We start from the raw sequence: 21,329 nt of genomic DNA on the forward strand, positions 1-21,329 counted from the left end.
GCTGGATGGCATCACTGACTTGATGGACGTGAGTCTGAGTGAACTCCGGGAGTTGGTGATGGACAGGGAGGCCTGGCGTGCTGCGATTCATGGGGTCGCAAAGAGTCGGACACGACTGAGCGACTGAACTGAACTGAAGTAATGGGTGCTTTGTCTGAATCAAATAAGAATGTATATTAATGTTTTAATGGGATAAAATATTTTTTCAAAAACTCACATTTAAAGATATTTCAATGTTTTAAATCCTGTCTTAGTATATTGTATTATACGAAGTACCTCTAAGTGAATAAAACCTGTAGATATATGTCATGATAAAGCTTTTTACAGTTGTACCTCCTAGAAAATTAGAAAGCAGATAACTTGAATGATTAATCAATACTTGAATATAACTTTTCCTTCCAGAAAAATTAGAGGACATTATCTAGTTGTTAACTGAAATACTATTTAACTTTCTGGTTAAAACCCATTCCAGTACTCTTGCCTGGAAAATCTCATGGGCAGAGGAGCCTGGTGGGCTGCCGTCTATGGGGTCGCACAGAGTCGGACACGACTGAAGCGACTTAGCAGCCTCAGCAGCAGAATTTAACTTCCTGTGAAAGTTCACAGAGCTGACAGTTGTATGCAATTCTGTGGGGAAGTGAATTGTAGGTATTAATTAAAGGAAGAAAATGAGTGGTACAAACTTTTCTCTGCAAAAGGGAAACTTCCTAACGTATTGACACTTTGTAAATGGATGATGGTGGGTATCAAACGGCTATGGTGTTTTTATACTTTTGGCTTTATTTAAAAGAGTAGACTACCAGAAAAATTATGTATTTTGCAGATACTTAACCTATAATATTTAATTTTAAATACTGAATTAAAAACGTGTGTGGTAATACAAAGCTTTTCTAAATTATTTTTGGGAGGACTTCAATGAAAAATTCAGACTAACTGATATATAACATCATAAATAAAGATGTTATAATTTAATAGATAAGATATTTTATAAAAGTAGATTGTGGCTATATAAACACATGAACAGAGTTTAGAAAAAGGAAAAGAAATAAAATGAGAAGGGAACCGTCGAAAAGAATTAGAAATTCAAACCAGATTCCAGCCAAAATAATGATAAATTCCCTCAAGGAAAAGGTTATCATTTTGTAGTCTTTGTGTCTGTCATAGTACAGTTCTGGAGATACTTCATATTTTTCAAGTGAGCTAACAAGAGAGATTTTCTAGAAATATTTATAAATCTGTCATTTTAACCCACTGGAGATTTTTCACATGATTTCATGTATGTATTATTTTGTTTCCTGGTGTGTATAGTTACTATGTTACTACAATGATAATAATAGTAATAGATTTGAATACATTTGCAAATAAAAATCATATAATAACAAAGTCTGTATTCCTATGACTCAAAATTTCACTCTCTGAAGCAGTTAATTGAATTCATACATCTTACCAATCAAAATGAGATTACTATACAGTCATTAAGGTTGACTGCCAAATTGCAAAGCTTTTCCTGTGTTGACAATTTTTACTCATAAATAAATGTGACAATAATAGTCTCCCTTAAAAGTAGAAAGCACCCACTTGACAAACTGTGCACATTCTAATCAATATTGTTATCTGAATTTAACCAATATTTTACAACGCAGTTAGAAAAAGAATGTTATAAATATCTTCCAGTTGGTGCTGAATAAATTTGAATAGAGAAACATAAAATAATTTGACAAGCCGCAGATTCTGTATAAGTTAGAGAACAGAGAGAACCCAAGAGACTAAATTCATATTCCAGCTCCAAGTCTCTCATTACTTAAGAAAAGAAATTTTACTTTCTATGAGTTTTGCATTTTGACTACTGACCTGAGTACAAAAGGTTTGCAAATAATAAAAGTTCTTTTACAAAAACAATAAATCTGTTGTATGTCTCAGCAACTCAGAAATTTGCATTGTTCTATTTCCCTCACATGAATAGACTAGTCAGTATTCCAAAGCTTTGGTTTTGAAGTTTTCTGATCCATGATTCATTTCTAAAATAGAACAGACAGCTACCCTTACTTATAAAACAGTTGTTGCAAAACTAATCATTCTGAAATAAGTTGGACCTAACACTGTGTATTGAAGTGCATTTTTGTATTTTCAACTACACGTCAGTTTTGAGAGCCAGAAACACACACCTACACAGACACGTCCTCACAGTACAATTCAAGGCATTCACTGCCCTGCTCTGCTTATGCAAAACAGCTCAAAGAGTGATATCATCAAACATTTTCAATAAATCTCTGCCTTGCGGCCAACTATGACAAGAAATCTGTTCTGACACAGCTTGCTGACAACTGGATTTATCTCTCATACTGACGCATAAAGATTTTTCAAGTAGAAACTCCCTCACCGCCAAATTACTTAGTTTCCTGAACAGGGCACATTGATATTCAAAAACTTTAAACAACATTTACAAAAATGTTAGTGTTAAACACGAACTACAGGAAATCTAAAAATACAGATTTTATTTTTAAAGTTATTAAGAAATAAAGCTCTCTATAGGTACTTCTCCCCATGATACTTGACAATTTGAGAGATTTGTTGAGGAGGAGAGGTGAACAGAAGAGTAAAGATAATATTTTAAAGTGCAAAGAGCTTAAGTGACATGATTTCGCACTCTGCCTCTCTTTAGCGTTTCTTTTTGGCAATGGCCTACATATAATCTGGACTATTCGGAACTGTAGTTTCCATCACCCTTGATAAATACTCTCCTTCACATTTTCAGGTGTCCTTTGACAAGCAATTGTCACTGGAGGCCAGCCACAAGTATCCACAAATTCCTACTTTAGGAAAATAGTGAACATTCACAACAACACGTTCTGCAGTTATTCTTAAAATAGTGGTAAAGGGCCCGAACACTAGGTCAGACCGCCTGGGTTCATTATCTAGTTCTGCCAGTTGATAGGGAAAAAATGCCACAGCCAACATCGAAGACAGTGCCCGTTGATTCTCTCTTCATGTATTCACATCCTTGTTGGAGTTCCCTGCCACAATTCATCCAGATTGGTCTGGTGACCAAAGAGTGCAATGGAAGTGATGGTATGTCACTTCCAAAAATAGGTTAAATGAGATTCTTTCTCATTCTCTTTTCCCCTCTCGCTGTCTCTGATGGTTCACTCTGGAGGAAGCCAGGAGTCATGTCTTGAGGACCCTGAGCTTGAACTGCCTGGCTAAATCATTCCTGGATTCCTGATGCTCAGAAGCTACTGAAAAAATAAATGGCTGTTTTCTGTTGCTACATTTTGAGGTAATTTGTTAGGTAATAGTAGGTAACTGGGAGAAGGCAATGGCACCCCACTCCAGTACTGTTGCCCGGAAAATCCCATGGATGGAGGAGACTGGTAGGCTGCAGTCCATGGGGTCGCTAAGAGTCAGACACGATTGAGCGACTTCACTTTCATTTTCCACTTTCATGCATTGGAGAAGGAAATGACAACCCACTCCAGTGTTCTTGCCTGGAGAATCCCATGGATGGAGAAGCCTGGTGGGCTGCAGTCCATGGGGTCGCACAGAGTCGGACACGACTGAAGCGACTTAGCAGCAGTAGGTAACTATACATTCACATGAGAGGGTATGTAATCTATTTCCTGTTTTTTTCATCAGTAAAGTGGAGATCATCGTGGTACCAACATTAGGATGTGGTTCTGAGGATTAAAGACAGCACCCACCTGCAAGTGCAGCAGGGTGGAAATGTTGGTTGTTGACATTAATTTCTCCTGAGTCCCAACAGATCTGCCTCAAGACTGAGCTGAATAACATTTAATAAAAAATACTGTTTAAAACAACCTTATCTATGACTTTGTGGTGATGGTATCATGGGTGAATGCACGTCTAAACTTACTAGACTATGTACATTAAATATGTACAGTTACACACATAAATTATATCTAAATAAAACTGTTCAATGATAAATAAAATTTTAAAAAATATGACCACTTAAAATATAAGTCAAAAATTTCCAAAGATATTGAAAACTGTTTGAGTTCTGCACTCAAGTGACTAAAGCAGATAGTGAAGGTAGGGAAGAAAATGCTGGCTCTCGTAGTGAACGTTCTAGAAGGGCCCCCAACCAGTAACCATAGCAGCATCCAAGCTATCCTTAAAACAAAACTGTATGCTTTCTTCTGCCTCAGTCTTTTTAAACACCATCTAATTTAAGTTTTTGAAACTTCTAGCTTCTTTAGAGGCTGATCTTACATTTTTTCCTTCAAATATTTACAAGGAAATAAAAAACTGAAAAAAAAAAAAGAAATTCAAGAGATTTTTACTTAACAAACTCACACAGTGAATTATTAAAATTGTACAGCTGATGTGATCCTACAGGGTATCTGCTTCCATTTCTATTTTACCTAGATCTATTCTTCGCCTCTCCTCAGGCATTTTACAGCAGCAGAAAACACAATATGAGAATGGAAAAGGAATCTTTCCAAGGCAGAATAATTAGGATGCATGGAATAATAAAACACTGAAAGTGTAAGAAAAGCTGCCATCGCTCCAGGTACTGCTCTCAGTCAAAGAAGCTGCTCACCAAGGCTGTACCTTACTTCCTAGGAGCAGTCTGCCTCAAAGACTACAGAACCTCCCCCACCCCCGCACCTCATCTGGGACAACCTAGAAGGATAATTACAGCACCAGAGCAATCTGTACTGTCAATTGAGGCCTCCATCAAACTTTTGGGTTGGCCAAATAGTTTTTCCAGGTTTTTCCATATGCCAACCAGCAAGGAGATCAAACCAGTCAATCCAACAGGAAATCAACCCTAAATATTCACCAGAAGGACTGATGCTGAAGCTCCAATACTTTGGCCACCTGATATGAAGAATCAACTCATTGGAAAAGACCCTGATGCTGGGAAAGACTGAAGGCAGAAGAGGGTGAAAGAGAATGAGATGGTTGGGTGGCATCATCAATTCAATGGACACGAATTTGAGCAAACTCCAGGAGATAGTGAAGGACAGGAAGCTTGGTGTGCTCTACTCCACGGGGGTCTCAAAGACTTGGACACGATTTACAAAGTGAATGACGATAACAATACCTGATTAGTTTACTATCTCCCTCTCAGCAATCCTGTACCCTTTACCCTCACAGGTATTACTCCTAAAGGAACTTGCTAATAAATCTCCTGTTTTCCAATCTCTTTTCAGAGTCTGATTCCTGGAAACTCAGCATATGACTTTCCTTCAGTTCAGTTGCTCAGTCGTGTCCAACTCTTTGCGACCCCATGGACTGCAGCACGCCAGGCCTCCCTGTCCATCGCCAACTCCTGGAGTTTGCTCAAACTCATGTCCATTGAATCAGTGATGCCATCCAACCATCTCATCCTCTGTTGTCCCCTTCTCCTCACACCTTCAATCTTTCCCAGCATCAGGGTCTTTTCCAATGAGTCAATTCTTTGCATCAGGTGGCCAAAGTATTGGAGTTTCAGCTTCAGCATTAGTGCTTCCAATGAATATTCAGGACTGATTTCCTTTAGGATGGACGATTGGATCTCCTTACAGTCCAAGGGACTCTTAAGAGTCTTCTCCAGGAGACTAATTTATAGTAAGAAAATCACATAAAATTATTTTTGGCCACTGTAAAAATACTCACTTTTTGCCACAGTTTTATAAGAAAGAGCACCAGACTGGGGAAATCAGAATATCTGGATTCTTCTCCTGTCTATGCTATTAGCTACTATGCTTCTCATAGGCATCAGCTTGCTTAGCTGTGAAGTGTGTTCTGGGGTAAGAAGTAACATATGCCACCTAATATTTTCAACCAAAAAGCATAACCTCAGACAAATAAACAGGTTTTGTACTTCAATGAAATTAAATGCCATTTCATGTGAATTTTAAGAACTAAAAAACACTTCAGATAGTTTATATTTTATCTGGTAGTTATCATTTTGCAGAACATGGTGAGAAATGTCAAGGAAGAGGGGGGAAATAATCTTACAAAAATAGAGATTATTAAGTGGAACAGCAAGCATCTTTATACGTGTGACTGGAAACCCAAACTATGCTATGATGTAGTTTATACAAGACCTGATACACTAGTAAATCCAAATAGTTGCAAGTGGGCCATCAGTACATGCATCTACCATTCTGAATGAAATCATAACTCTGTCAAGATACAAATCTACAAGTTTTTCAGCCTAGTTAGCTAAGGCCCATCAATCATGTCAGTTGCAAAGAATCTATTTTATTTATCAGAAAGTCTAAGAATTAATTTTAAAATCAACTTGGATTATATGCTGAAATAAATTTTCTCTTGTTAGATAGAGTTTAACCAACTGAGTTTGGAGCCAACAAAGAATGTAATGCAACAAAGATTTCAAAAGGTCTATATTCTACTGACTCTTCATTTCTAATTGAAGTTTTATTTAAATATAATATGCATATTTATAGTCCCTTGGACAGCAAGGGGATCAAACCAGTCAATCTTAAAGGAAATCAATCCTTAATACTCACTGAAAGGACTGATGCTGAAGCTCCAATAGTTTGGCCAATAGTTGGCTCATTGGAAAGACCCTGATGCTGGGAAAGATTGAAGGCAGAAGGAGAAAGGGTGCCAGAGGATGAGATGGTTGGATGACATCACCAAATCAATGGATGTGAAGTTGGGCAAACTCTGGGAGACAGCGAGGGACAGGGAGTCCTGGTGTGCTGCAGTCCTTGGGGTCAAAAAGAGTTGGACACAACTTTGCAACTGAACAACAGTAATACATATTGAAAACTAAATATCGTCAGTACTGCTCAGTGATTTTTCAGGGTGAAATGTCTTCTGACCATCATCCAGGCCATGAAAATGGAACGTTATCAGAAGCTGCTCCATGGTCCCTTCTGGTAACTAACCACCTCTCATTAAGAGTAACTACTCTTTTGAATTCTAACCCCATAGGTTACTTTGCCTGTTTAAGATTTACATAAATTGAATCATACAGATGAATTACATTTCTGTTTTGCAAGAGTACATCTGTGAGAGTCTCCATATTGTTTGTATCATTTTAGCTTTTCCGTGTTCATTGCTACATGGTAGTCCATTGTGTGAATACGTTATATACATTACCAAGTCATGACAAGCAGTATTCCCCAACGTATTCTTATACATGTCTTTTGGTGAGCATATTAGGCATTTCTGCTAGATATACACCCAAGAACAGAATAAATCTAGGTATGGAACTGTTGAGTCAGAGTGTCCCTATGCATTTTATAAATGTATTTAACTGCTGAAAATCACATACATGCATGCTTTATAGAATAGTTTTCAAGTTAATAAAACTAATACATTTCTAACTACTAATTTACTAATTTTAAACTAATTAAAGTAATAAATTACTTGTCATTTTAGGGCCTGCATTCATGTAAGACACTAGGAATAAGAGAAGTCGTGCTTTAGCCATCGAGCAAGTCAGAGCTTGAGATGACAGCATGAGGGGGTAGGGTGAAGCCAACAGACTGAGCACAAGCTTTGGGTTCAGACTCTCAGAACTTTGGTTTGCATGTTTGTAAACTGGAGATGTTAGAGTCAAACAAATTATTTTTAAAAATGAATACAAATAATATAAGGCATCTTTGTCCTTAGAAAAGAAGCACATCATACAGACTCATGGAAGGAAGGAAGTTTGTTAAGCTAAGACTATTTCCCATCTGTAAAATCAGGATAAACTCAACACATGAGAGTATTGGGAGGAGTAAATGACATATGAATTAGAAAGGTATTTAGCTAGTGAATAATATTTAGAAGTTCTCAACACTTGTTATATTTCATTACATTTCTCTTTCTTTCTAAGCTCGTTAGTTCTTGTTGAATGTAAACAATTTTAACTGCCTTTAATGTATCAAGTTTTTATTTGAAGATATTCTATTAGAACTGCTAAAAAAAGAGCCTTAAACCCTGATGTGTTATGAACACAAGGCCTTCTTAAAATACGTTTATTTTTTTCATCTAGTCATTTATTTGACAGATACTTAGCAAGTACCAATTTTATGCTAGATATTGAGTTAAACAATGTGTGAATATGAAGAAGAATTAGCTGCATCCCCTCCCTATCATGTAATACACAATCTGTTAGAGGAGGGAAGATTTGGACTTGAATACCTAAGTATATGAGGCAGTACTCTGAGGAATTAATTCCATAAAAGTGTTAAAAAGAGAGACTATTCAAACATGAGAAAAGAAGCCCTCATTTCTGGGTGTAGTAATCAGAGAGGAAAGAATTCATGAGAGCATTAATACCTCTCTGGTCTTTGAAAGATTCACAGATCTCTGTTAGTTAGAGATGGCTACCAAGTCATTCCATAAGGGGGAAAAAAAAATGTGTTCAGAAGGAAAATCAAATAAACAACAATGCATATTTGTGAACTGGTGATTGGTCTGGCTTGGCAAGGGTGTCTAACATAGCAACAGGAGACTAGAAATACAGACTTACATCTGGTATGCACAGGGTTTTTTTTTTTTTTTTTTTCTTGGAAGACAGTGAGGAGCCATTGGGAAAATTTATAGAGTAGAATGCCATATTTAAGTTGTTTTAGGAAGAAATTTAGCAAGCAGGATACAAAGACATTTAGAAGGTACTACAGAGAGGAGGAAGATTAATTATAAAGCTGTTTTGACAGTTCAGGGGTAAGGCCATAAAGAGAAGAATAAAAACATGAATCTTGGAAATGGGAATGCAGCCAAGGATTCAAAAGATACAGTGGAAGAAAAAAAAGTCAATGGGATATGGAAACTTCTTAGATGAAGAAGTTATATATGGGAGAGAAAGTCCCATGAAGATTCTGAAACACACTGATTTTTAAGAAGAAAGCTATAGAAGGTTGGCACAGACAGAACTTAGTTATAAGAGGAAAGTGGCTGGAAGGAAAACACAAATAGAAGCAGCTAAGTGTACAGCATCCTTCTATGTGGTAAAGGAATGAATAGCTTCACAGAGGACTGCAGCTGGGAGCATAATGATTCAGAGCACAGAGGCTGAAGCCGGTCCGGAGTCCCAATTCTGGCCCTGTCACTTACTCGCTGTATGATTGTAAGCTATGTACTTAAACTCTGTAAGCCTCAGTTCTTTTATTAGTAAAACAGGCATAAGAACAGTATCTATCCCATGAGTTGAACAACTGGCATCTGTTATAAATTCCATTTATTATAGTAAAATTGAGAGCTATGTTGGAATGTAGAGGAAACATCACATACAGTAGGTAGAAAGAAATAGCCATTAGTTCATTCATTTGGCTGAACAGTATCAACTGAGTGCCTACCATGTGCCAATCTCTATTTGGGGTACTGAGGATATGACGTGATGAAAGCAGGCAAAATTCCTGCTCTCATAGAGCCTATACTACACAGGGAAAACACATGATAAGTAAACAAACACAATAAAGCAAGTAAGACAGTTATACAAATTAAGAAAAACAAAGCAGAATGAAGAGCGTAGAGAGAGACCAAGGAGGCTCCTAGGTAATGGTCAGGGAAGATCTATGTTCCTTCGCGGTGGTGGCAGTTGAACACAGACCTGAATAAATGAGGGAAAAGTCAACTAAATATCTATGGAAAGAAATGCCAGGCAAAGAGGACAGTAAAACGTCCCTGAGATGGAATGTGTGTTATTGCCAAAGAACAGAGAGGAGAGCTATGTGGCTGAAAGAGATTATAGAGAGAAACAGCAGGAGACAGTGTGAAAGACATGCCAGAGGCTGGACCACAGGGCACCTCTTGGGCATGATGAAATCGCTGGATATTGTGCCACATGTGACGGGAAGTCAAGAGGAATAACATCATCCAATTCACATTGAAAAGCTTCGGTGTAGACGACTTCCTGTAAGATCAAGAGCTCAAGAAAAGAGAACAGTTACAAGTTTACAGCTGCAGTCTACAATCTATAGATTGTATTTGCCATCTAGAGATGGTATAGCTCGGATAAGGCAGGAAAGTGGAGGTAGGAAAGAGTAGTCAGATTCGGGATGGGTTTTGAAAGCAAGAACTATCAGATTTGGTGAAAGACTGAATTTGCAGTGTGAGGAAATCAGAATAAAGAAGTATGAAACTAGAGGTTGTGTTTTATTTTGTTTTTTAAACAAGAATAGATGGTTAAATAGTGGTACTGTGTATTGGGAAAAATAATAGGAATCAAGTTTGGAGCTGGGGAGAGGGAATTATGGAAGAGCAAGATTTCCATGTTGAGCTCACCTGGCTTGCCTATTAGCCATTCGAAGAAGGTGAGTCAATATTGTATATGGAAATTGATGTGGGTTTCAGGAAGGAATTAATCTGGGGATTAAATTTTGTGACTCATCAGCATGCAAATGGCATTAAAGCCATTGGTATTAGATGACGACTTCTAAGAAGCGAGTGTAGATAGTAGACAGCAGTTTGCAGACTGAGCCCGAGGGTACTCCATCTCTTAAGAGATTGGGGAGAAAGGAGGAGTAAGTAAAGGACTAAAAATGAGAAGGCAGTGGGACAGGAAGAAAACTGGGGGCATTTAGAACACAACAGGCAAGTGAAGAAAGCATTCCAGGAAAAACAGAAGCTATGTCAAATTTTGCTGAGCACTGGACAATTGAGCATTTGGTAAGAAGATGTGGAGATTATTGAAATCTTGGCAGCCATGGTTTTAGTAGAGGGACTGTGGAAATGCTATTAAAATTAATAAAGAAGATTAAAAGAGCAAAAAGTAATTACAGACAACTTTTAAGAGAGTTTCTCAGGAAAGGGGAGGAATGGGCTAGTGGTTCCAGGGAAGATGCTTTAACAAGGGAGTTATGAGATAATGCTCATACACATATTGGAGTAGGAAGGAAAACTGATGATCCAAGAAAGGAAAGGGATAATTACAGAAGAGTCCCTAAGTGGGAATGAAAGGTTGTCCTCAAGGGAAAGGGCTGGTCTTACACAGAAACAAAAACAGATCACTAGATTTGAAGGGTAGATAAGGATATCATTTCTAAATGCTTCTCTTGGTGATAAAAGAAGCAGGCTTATTAGCAGGGACAGGGGAAAGGAGAGAGGTATTGAGTCAGAAAGGAAAGAATAGATATAAGATATTCATCTTATACAGTGAGACAATGAATGATGTCTCAGTGAATGATAATGAATGATTTCTCTCAAAGTGAGAGAAATGACTGGCATTTCCAAATAAATGACAGTTCACCTTGAATTTGTTGTCATAAATGCCCAGTGAATAGGCTATATGAAAGTGAAAGTCACTCAGTCATGTCCGACTCTTTGTGACCTCATGGACTATACAGTTCATGGAATTCTCCAGTCCAGAATACTGGGGTGGGGAGCAGTTTCCTTCTCCAGGGGATCTTCCCAACCCAGGGATTGGACCCAGGTCTCCCACATTGCGGGTGGATTTTTTACCAGCTGGGCCACCAGGGAAGCCCAAATAGGCTACATATCTTTCTTCAAATGAAGTCAGCTGTCAGGGTTCATGGTCAATGTTGCTGAGGAGCTAATTTAACCAGGGTTGAGTTTTTTTGGGTGGTAACTATGATAGGGAAGAAGAACCAAGGGAGATGAGGCTGTTTAGAAGGGACGGAAGGTAGTAATTAATGCTGGATTGGAAGTTGAGTTTTAATGGAAATAAAAAGACATGAGGAAGACCAGGGATAATGGGAAGGTTGCAGAGTTAATGGACTGTAGGTCCTAGTGGGATTAAAAATTTGTTAGCAAGGGGCCAATAAACGAGAAAAAGAATACTGTGCTAGAAAAAGAGATGACAGAAACTGACATTCTGCAGCAGGTACAGTTATTGGTTTACTGTGTGACATGGAACTGATGAATTGAGGTGGGAAAGAGCTAATATTGTAGGGAACATCAGGAACTAACATCAGATGGATTACGTGCATGGATACTGTAATTACCAAGATTGATCACAGAGGTAATTGGAAAGGAAGTGATTCGCAGATACTAATATCTTCAGTGAAAATGGGAGTATGACAGAAAACTTCAACATGAAGGGAGTAGGAAGTGATTATTTCAATATTTGTTTCAAGAGAGCTAGATTATTTAAGTCTGAAAATTAGACTTATTAAAAGTTTTTTAAAATCTATGAAGGTGGTTGTTAGAATAAGATCAATAATGACAAAACTTCCATTCTTTTTAGATCGATTCGTTTTCTATACAACTTCTTAAATATGTATCAACTGATTGCCCATAGATAAATCACGTGGTTGTGTAAGGCAAGCACAACAAACAACAGAGTGAAAATTCTAACTTCCAAATAAAAATGATATGATTTTAATTGTTCTTCATTATGCCCATTTGTCCAGAAAGTTCAGAGAAAACTCTAATCAGGTTTTGATAGCTGATAGAGAAAAGATACACAAAGAAAACTGTATAATATAATATACAAACTGAAACTAATATAATACTGCAAATCAAGGAGGAAAATGCCCACCCACTGGAGTATTCTTGCCTTAAAAATCCCATGGACAGAGGAGCCTGGCGGGCTACAGGCAAAAGGGTTGCAAAGAGTTGGACACGACTGAGCGGCTAAGCACGCATGCCTCATATTAACGTGATGTTGTTCCCGTCTCCACTGTGGCACCAACTGTCACTCACCAGGATTGCTGGACTGGGCATCCATAGGAATCATGAGCTTGGCCCGGGTGGCTCGGCGTGCCGCCAGTGACCTCTCCAGAGTGGACATGGAGCTCCCTGCTTCTTCTGTGTCTTGACCTAAAAGGAAAGCAATACTCTTGAGTATTAATGATGCAATACTTCATTTCTAGCCAGGAACCCCAATGCCTTTTTCATTTCATTGATGCTTTAAATAATAATATCTACTTTTTTGTTTATCAATATGCTCTCATTGTAGAAATGTTAATAAAATTTACCAGAACCTCATTATCCAAAAAGAACTATTATTATTTATTTATAGTTTCCACACATGCATATATATGTGTGTGTGAAAGCAAGAGAATATATACTAATATACTTATTTTTCAAAAATGGCATTATACCATACATACTGTTTTGTAGTCTTAAAAAAGTTACAGAAAAATCTTTCTCTGTCAATAAATAAGTCAGCAGTGTAATTTTTAACAGCTCCATAATATGCAACTGTATGAATTAACCACAATCTTTGCAATTTATACTTAAGCCCCAAAGACATTAAATCTTACTATGAAAACACGGGAAACAAACTACATTCTGCAAAAATATGGTTAGGTCTCTATATACAAATTTATTATACTTCCATAAAATGTCATGTTAGAGTCATAAAAATAAAAATGATATATGCAGATTTGAAAACTGAATAAAAATATATGTTGAAAAGTAATACTGAAATTCTGAATACTATATATCAGTTAAAAGAATATGATTCATTGACATGAAGTTTCGTCTGTTTTTTCTTAAATGAAGTATAGTTGATTTTCAATATTATATTAGTTTTAGGCATACAGCATTGTGGTTCAGTAATTTTATAGATAATACTCCATTACGTTATTCAAAATAGTGGTTATAATACCCCGTGCTCTACAGTATATCCTTGTCACTTATCTATTTTATATACAGTAATTTCTGTGTTTTCACCTCATGCCCTATTTTGCCCCTCTTCCCTTTCCTCTTTCCACTGAAAACCACTAGTTTGTTTTCTATATCTGAGTTTGTTTCTGTTTTCCTCGATACGTTCATTTTACTTTTTTCAATTTCGCAAATTAGTGGTATCATACACTATTTGTCTTTGATTCATTTCATTAGGCATAACATTCTCTAGGCCCATCCGCATTGCTACAAATGAGAGAATGTAATTCTTTTTAGTGGCTGAGGAATACTCCCCTGTATATGAATACCATAGCATCTTTATCCACTTGTCTATCGATGGACACATGCTTGGCTTCCGTAACCTGGCTACTGCAAACAGTGCTGCTACGAGCATCGTGTGTGTGTGCTCAGTCCTGTCTGACTCTCTGCGACCCCATGGATTGCAGCCCACTAGGCTTCTCTGTCCATGGGATTTTCCAGGCAAGATTACTGGAGTGGGCTGCCATTTCCTACTCCAGGGAAATTGTCCTGACACAGGGATCAAACCTGCTATGAACACTGGGTACATGTATCTTTACAAATTAGTGTTTTTGCTTCTTTTAGATAAATACCCAAGCACAGAATTGCTGGATCACATGGTAGTTCTATTTTTAGCTTTTTTCAGGAACCTCCATACTGTTTTACATAGCAGATGAATCAACTTACACACCTACCAACAGTGTACAAGGATTTCCTTTTCTCCACATTCTTGCCTACATTTGTTTTTTGTAAACTTTTTGATGACACCCATTCTGACAAGTGTAAGGTGATGTCTAATTGTGGTTTTGATTTGCCTTTCTATTAATTAGAAATGTTGAGCATCTTTCATGTGCCTACTGGCCATTTGTATATCTTCTTTGGAAAAATGTCTATTCAGCTCTTCTGCCCATTTTTAAATTGGGTTGGCTTTTTTTTTTATATTGAGTTATATGAGCTGTTTATATGGAGAAGGCGATGGCACCCCACTCCAGTACTCTTGCCTGGAGGATTCCATGGACAGAGGAGCCTGGTGGGCTGCAGTCCATGGGTTGCTGGAAGTTGGACACGACTGAGCGACTTCACTTTCAATTTTCACCTTCATGCATTGGAGAAGGAAATGGCAACCCACTCCAGTGTTCTTGCCTGGAGAATCTCAGGGACAGGGGAGCCTGGTGGGCTGCCGTCTATGGGGTCGCACAGAGTCTGACATGACTGAAGAGACTTAGCAGAGCTGTTTATATATTTTTGATATTAACCCCTTGTTGGTAATATCATTTGCAAATATATTCTCTCATTTAGTAGGTTGCCATTTCATTTTGTCAATGGTTTCCCTTGCTGTGCAAAAGTTTTAAGTTTAATTAGGTCTCATTTGTTTATTTTTGCTTTTATTTCTTTTGCCTTAGGAGTATGTGTGTGTGTGTGTTAAATCTCTTTAGTCGTGTCTGATTCTTTGTGATGCTATGGACAGTAATCTGGAGTTTGCTCTGTCATGGCATTCTCCAGGCAATAATACCAGAGTGGGCTGCTATGCTTCTTCCAGGGGATTTTCCTGACCCAGAGACTGAACCCACATCTCCTACATTTACTGCATTGCCAGGCTCCTGAGACCCACCTGGGAAGACCTACCTTAGAGGACAGGTCCAAAAATTATTGCTGTGATCTATGTCAAAGACTGTTCTGCCTATGTTCTCTTCCAGGAGTTATATACTTTCAGATCTTATTCTGTCTTTAATCCATTGTATTTTTGTATACAGTGTGAGGAAATGTTATAATATCATTACTTTACATGGAACTGTAAAGTTATTCCAGGACCACTTATTGAAGAGACTGTCTCTTCTTCTTTGTATATTCTTGCTTCCTTTGTCATAGTATAACTGACCATCAGTTCAGTTCAGTTCAGTCACTCAGTCATGTCTGACTCTTTGCGACCCCATGAATCGCAGCATGCCATGCTTCCCTGTCCATCACCAACTCCTGGAGTTCACTCAGACTCACGTCCATCGAGGCAGTGATGCCATCCAGCCATCTCATCCTCTGTCGTCCCCTTCTCCTCCTGCCCCCAATCCCTCCCAGCATCAGAGTCTTTTCCAATGAGTCAACTCTTCGCATGAGGTGGCCAAAGTACTGGAGTTTCAGCTTTAGCATCATTCCTTCCAAAGAAATCCCAGGGCTGACCTCCTTCAGAATGGACTGGTTGGATCTCCTTGCCGTCCAAGGGACTCTCAAGAGTCTTCTCCAACATCACAGTTCAAAAGCATCAATTCTTTGGCACTCAGCCTTCTTCAAAGTCCAACTCTCACATCCATACATGACCACTGGAAAACCATAGCCTTGACTAGACGAACCTTTGTTGGCAAAGTAATGTCTCTGCTTTTGAATATGCTATCTAGGTTGGTCATAACTTTCCTTTCAAGGAGTAAGCGTCTTTTAATTTCATGGCTGCAGTCACCATCTGCAGTGATTTTGGAGCCCCAAAAAATAGTCTGACACTGTTTCCACTGTTTCCCCATCTATTTCCCATGAAGTGATGGGACCAGATGCCATGATCTTCTAAATATTTTCTGAATGTTGAGCTTTAAGCCAACTTTTTCACTCTCCACTTTCACTTTCATCAAGAGGCTTTTTAGTTCCTCTTCACTTCCTGCCATAAGGGTGGTGTCATCTGCATATCTGTGGTTAGGTGTGGGTTTATTTTGGGGTTATTTATTCTGGTCCACTGATCTATTTGTCTGTTTTGGGGCCAGTACCATGCTATATTGATTTCTGTAGTTTTGTAGTATAGTCTGAAGTCAGAGAGTCTGATACCTTCAACTCTGTTCTATTTTTCAAGATTGTTTTAACAGTTCAAGGTCTTTTGTGGTTCCATATAATTTTCAGAATATTTGTTCTATTCTATGAAAATGTCATGGATATTTTGACAGGGATTGCATTAAATCTATAGATTGCTTTGGGTGATTTGGGCATTTTGATGATATTAATTCTTCCAATCATAGTTTTGTCCTTTTAACCAGGACATCATCAAGAACACTTCATGTATTGTCAACTTTAACTAACAGGATCTCAAGTACTGCTTTCCCTATCACTACAGAGTTGGCAAGAAGGTCCTCAAATTAAAGACAAATGGGCACAAGCATCTTCTCACTCTGAATAAAATGGCTATTTTGGAGTTAAACATTTCCCAAGACTTGGTAAGAGACATCAAAATCTGTCTCACTGATCTGAAATGTCACTGGAGCATATATATATATATAATGAGAAGGAAAATCAAGAAGGAGGTATCCTAGAAATCATTAGCAAAACCTTCTAAGGCCTGAGAGACAATTTTATTCTCTCCAGTGAGAGACAGAGGTGCTCTTCCTCTCCTGATGGCTAAGATAAAATGAAGCTATAATAAAAGACATCTACAGACTCTTGAGGTTCCTGCAAAAGAGATCTGCCTTTCATTTATTCCCTAGGTAGAAGCTTATTGAGGCAGCAGGCTTGCTGGTCTACCCTATGTCTATTCAAACAGACAAGAGATAACTGAACAAAGCATGTCTGAGAGATGAGCCAGTGTGGATTATGAGCGTTCTCATCATTTGGCTTGTCAAAGACAGAGGAGCTTCCTGTGGGTCACATGGGCAGCTGGAAAGTTAGGCTTGAAAGTAGCTGACCCTCCAGAAGACCAGTGAGGTGGACAGGTACATCTGTTTCACGGGGGTGGGGGGGAGGGTTAAGTCCTGACGAGGTATCTCAGATCATGGAATTGGCCAGAGAAGCATCCCACAGGCTCCCGTAAATAATTCATATTGTGTTTTATAAGAGGCTGAGAATCTGGGTGCCACCTGAGGTCAGCCCATGTGCCCAGAAAATCAGTGAAGAGCTTCACATTGTGCTCTCTTCCCTCCCACCTTGACTTTCTCCTTTCATCTTTTCTTTATCTCCAATCGCTGTACCCCCACAAAAACCAGGAAGAGCAGGGAGGTAAGAAGAATGGCTAAAGGTGTTTCTGAAATGGAGTAAGCTCCCTGCTTCTGTCCCACCCCCACTGCTCCATTTATTCCAAGGTGCTGGAGGATTCAGGAAACAAATTGTAACCCCCCTAGTCCTCAGAGCCAAAAGTCTGACCATAGGAGAAAAAGAATCTTTAAATTAAATTTCAGATTTTAGTTTCTAATGGAACTGGACCATGGTTTAATGATAGAAAGTGACAGAAAAGTTAAGGACTCTCCTTGAGATATCACTTAAGGTCTAGAAAAAGAATACTTATGATAAAAAAAAAAATCAGCAATTAGAATCTTTGTTTGAATGACACTGTGAGAAAGCCTCACCAACCAGCTACACTTTCAATCAGTTAGAATATTTTAATTTGGTTTAAAACAGCAATTCAGACAGTATGATACTGGCACAAAAGTATAAATATAGATCAATGGGATAAGATAGAGTGCCCAGAGATAAACCCACACAGCTATGGTCAGCTAATCTATGACAAAGGAAGCCAGAATATACAATGGAGCAAAGATAGCCTCTTAGATAATTGGTGCTGGGAAAACTGGACAGCAACATGTAAAGGAATGAAATTAGAACACTCCCTAACACCAAACACAAAAATTAACTCAAAATGGATTAAAGACCTAAATGTAAGGCCAGATACTAGAAAACTCCTGGAGGAAAGCATAGGCAGAAGACTCTGACATAAATCACAGCAAGGTCCTTTTTGACCCACCTCCAAGAGTAATTAGAATAAAAACAAAAATAAACAAATGGGACCTAACTAAACTTAAAAGCTTTTGTGCAGCAAAGGAAACCATAAGTAAGATGAAAAGACAACCCTCAGAATGGGAGAAAATATTTGCAAATATAGCAACTGACAAAGGATTAATCTCTAAAATATAGAAATAATTCATGCAGCTCCAAAAAACAAACCCAATCAAAAAAATGGGCGGGAGACCTTTTTAGACCTAAATAGACATTTCTCCAAAGAAGACATACAGATGGCCAACAAACATATGAAAAGATGCTCAACACCATTAATTCTTAGAGAAATGAAAAACCAAAACTACAAGGGGGGCGGGGTGGGGGAGATATCACCTCACACTGGTTAAAATGACCACCACAAAATCTACACACAATAAATGTTGGAGAGAGTGTGAAGGAAAGGGGACCCTCTTGTACTGTTGGTGGGAATGTAGACTGATACAGCTACTATGGAGAACAGGATGGAGGTTCCCTGTATGCATGTGTGTTCAGTCACCAAGTCCCGTCCGACTCTGCGACCCCACGGACTGGAGCCCCCTAGGCTTCTCTGTCCACGGATTTCTCAGGCAAGAATACTGGAGTGGGTTGCCACTTCCTCTCCAGGGGATCTTCAAGAATTAGGGACTGAACCTTACAATAGCCAGGATATGGAAACAGCCTAAATGTCCAGGATAAAGAGAATGTAGCACATATATAAAATGGAGTATGACTCAGCCATAAAAAGGAACAAAATTGGGTCATTTGTAGAGATGTGGATGGACCTAAAGAATGGCATATAGAGTGAGGTTATGTCAGAAAGAGAAAAACAATATGGCAGATTAATGCATGTATGTGGAATTTGAAAACTTTGGTATAGATAATGTTATTTACAAAGTAGAAACAGAGACACGGACATAGAGAACAAACATATGGCTACCAAGGAGAAAGCGGGGGTATGGGATGTATTGGGAGACTGGGGTTGATGTACATGTATATGTATATATATATACACACACTGTTGATACAATGTATAAAATAGACAACTAACGAGAACCTACTGTATAGCATAGGGAACTCTATTCAGTGCTCAATGTGACCTAAATGGGAAGGAAGTCCAAAAGGAAGGAGATATGTGTATACAGATAGTTGATTCACTTGGCTATACAATGGAAAATAACAACATTGCAGAGAAACTATACTCCAATAAAATTTGTTAAAAAGAAAAAAAAAGCTAAATTGTCTGGATAAAAATAATCCAGATAAATGAATAAGTGATTGAGCATTTTTTTATTGAATCTAATTATTTCCATAGACAACTGATTCATAAGGATTACTCATACAGTTGTGTTTTCCAAAGTCTATTTGGATTATTAGTATATTTGGCAGTGGTATAATACACTTCTAATTTCCTACTCAAAAAAACCAAACCAAAATAAAACCAGCTACTGATTCTGAATCTACCCAATGAATTGACCAAGCAATTTCTTGATGAGAGTATTGGGTTGATTATGCAACTTCCCATAAGCATTTTGAAACTATAAGAGCCCACAGAAAGTGAAACATCCTATCAACCATTTTCTGTTTATTTCTCAGTTATTCCTGGACATGGATTGTTCTCCACCAAATCATTAAACAGCAGGCTTTTTTTTTTTTTTCTTTAGATCACTTTGTACACCAACAGAGCCTTCAGGGAGACTCCATTTGACTAGGCTAGTGAGTTTGAGCAAGCTCCGGGAGTTGGTGATGGACAGGGAAGCCTGGCGTGCTGCAGTCCATGGGGTCACAGAGTCAGACACGACTGAGTGACTGAACTGAACTGAGTGATCACATAACATGATTGTGTGGGGATGACAGTCGATCTCCATGGTAATCAAGGCAAAGTAACAGAATAGTTGATGTTTTCATACTTCAAGTGTCCCTGAAGTGACTTTTTTTAAAGCAAGGGATTGACAGAAAATTTAAAATCAACTTTTCAAAGACACAGGGAAGTAAAATATGTACAAATGGCTTCAAATTTTGTCTTGACAAAACTTCTGTTCAAGATGTAACAAAATCCAATTGGTTCATTTAGCCTCCACATTTCGATATGTCCTAACTGGATTGCCTCCTGTCTCTTAGAAGTTTTAAGAAGCATCACAATTATATAAGGCAGTTGACGAGATGATAGAATAGAAAGTAAACCCAGTTAATTAACCAAATTTACATCAGATTACTTTCAGTTCAGTTCAGTTCAGTTCAGTTGCTCAGTCGTGTCCGACTCTTTGCGACCACATGAATTGCAGCACGCCAGGCCTCCCTGTCCATCACCATCTCCTGGAGTTCACTCAAACTCATGTCCATCGAGTCGGTGATGCCATCCAGCCATCTCATCCTCTGTCGTCCCCTTCTCCTCCTGCCCCCAATCCCTCCCAGCATCAGAGTCTTTTCCAATGAGTCAACTCTTTGCATGAGGTGGCCAAAGTACTGGAGTTTCAGCTTTAGCATCATTCCTTCCAAAGAAATCCCAGGGCTGATCTCCTTCAGAATGGACTGGTTGGATCTCCTTGCAGTCCAAGGGACTCTCAAGAGTCTTCTCCAATATCACAGTTCAAAAGCATCAATTCTTCAGCGTTCAGCCTTCTTCACAGTCCAACTCTCACATCCATACATGACCACAGGAAAAACCATAGCCTTGACTAGACGAACCTTTGTTGGCAAAGTGATGTCTCTGCTTTTGAATATGCTATCTAGGTTGGTCATAACTTTCCTTCCAAGGAGTAAGCATCTTTTAATTTCGTGGCTGCAGTCACCATCTGCAGTGATTTTGGAGCCCCCCAAAATAAAGTCTGACACTGTTTCCACTGTTTCCCCATCTATTTCCCATGAAGTGATGGGACCAGATGCCATGATCTTTGTTTTCTGAATGTTGAGCTTTAAGCCAACTTTTTCACTCTCCACTTTCACTTTCATCAAGAGGCTTTTGAGTTCCTCTTCACTTTCTGCCATAAGGGTGGTGTCTCTGCATATCTGAGTTTATTGATATTTCTCCTGGCAATCTTGATTCCAGCTTGTGCTTCTTCTAGTCCAGCGTTTCTCATGATGTACTCTTCATATAA

At 38.5% G+C, this 21,329-nt stretch overlaps 1 protein-coding gene across 1 annotated transcript in view; it reads right to left on the reverse strand.

Moving 5' to 3' along the window:
* DCC (DCC netrin 1 receptor) overlaps positions 1 to 21,329 on the reverse strand; it is an 838,683-nt gene that overhangs the window by 71,147 nt on the left and 746,207 nt on the right. Inside the window, exon 24 of the mRNA XM_010854834.1 lies at positions 12,574 to 12,690. Coding sequence (XP_010853136.1) covers positions 12,574 to 12,690 — 117 coding nt within the window. The remainder of the gene's footprint in view (positions 1 to 12,573; positions 12,691 to 21,329) is intronic.

This window comes from Bison bison, unplaced genomic scaffold (genome assembly GCF_000754665.1).
Source record: "Bison bison bison isolate TAMUID 2011002044 unplaced genomic scaffold, Bison_UMD1.0 scf7180017864349, whole genome shotgun sequence".
In the NCBI taxonomy this organism is placed as follows: Eukaryota; Metazoa; Chordata; class Mammalia; order Artiodactyla; family Bovidae; genus Bison; species Bison bison.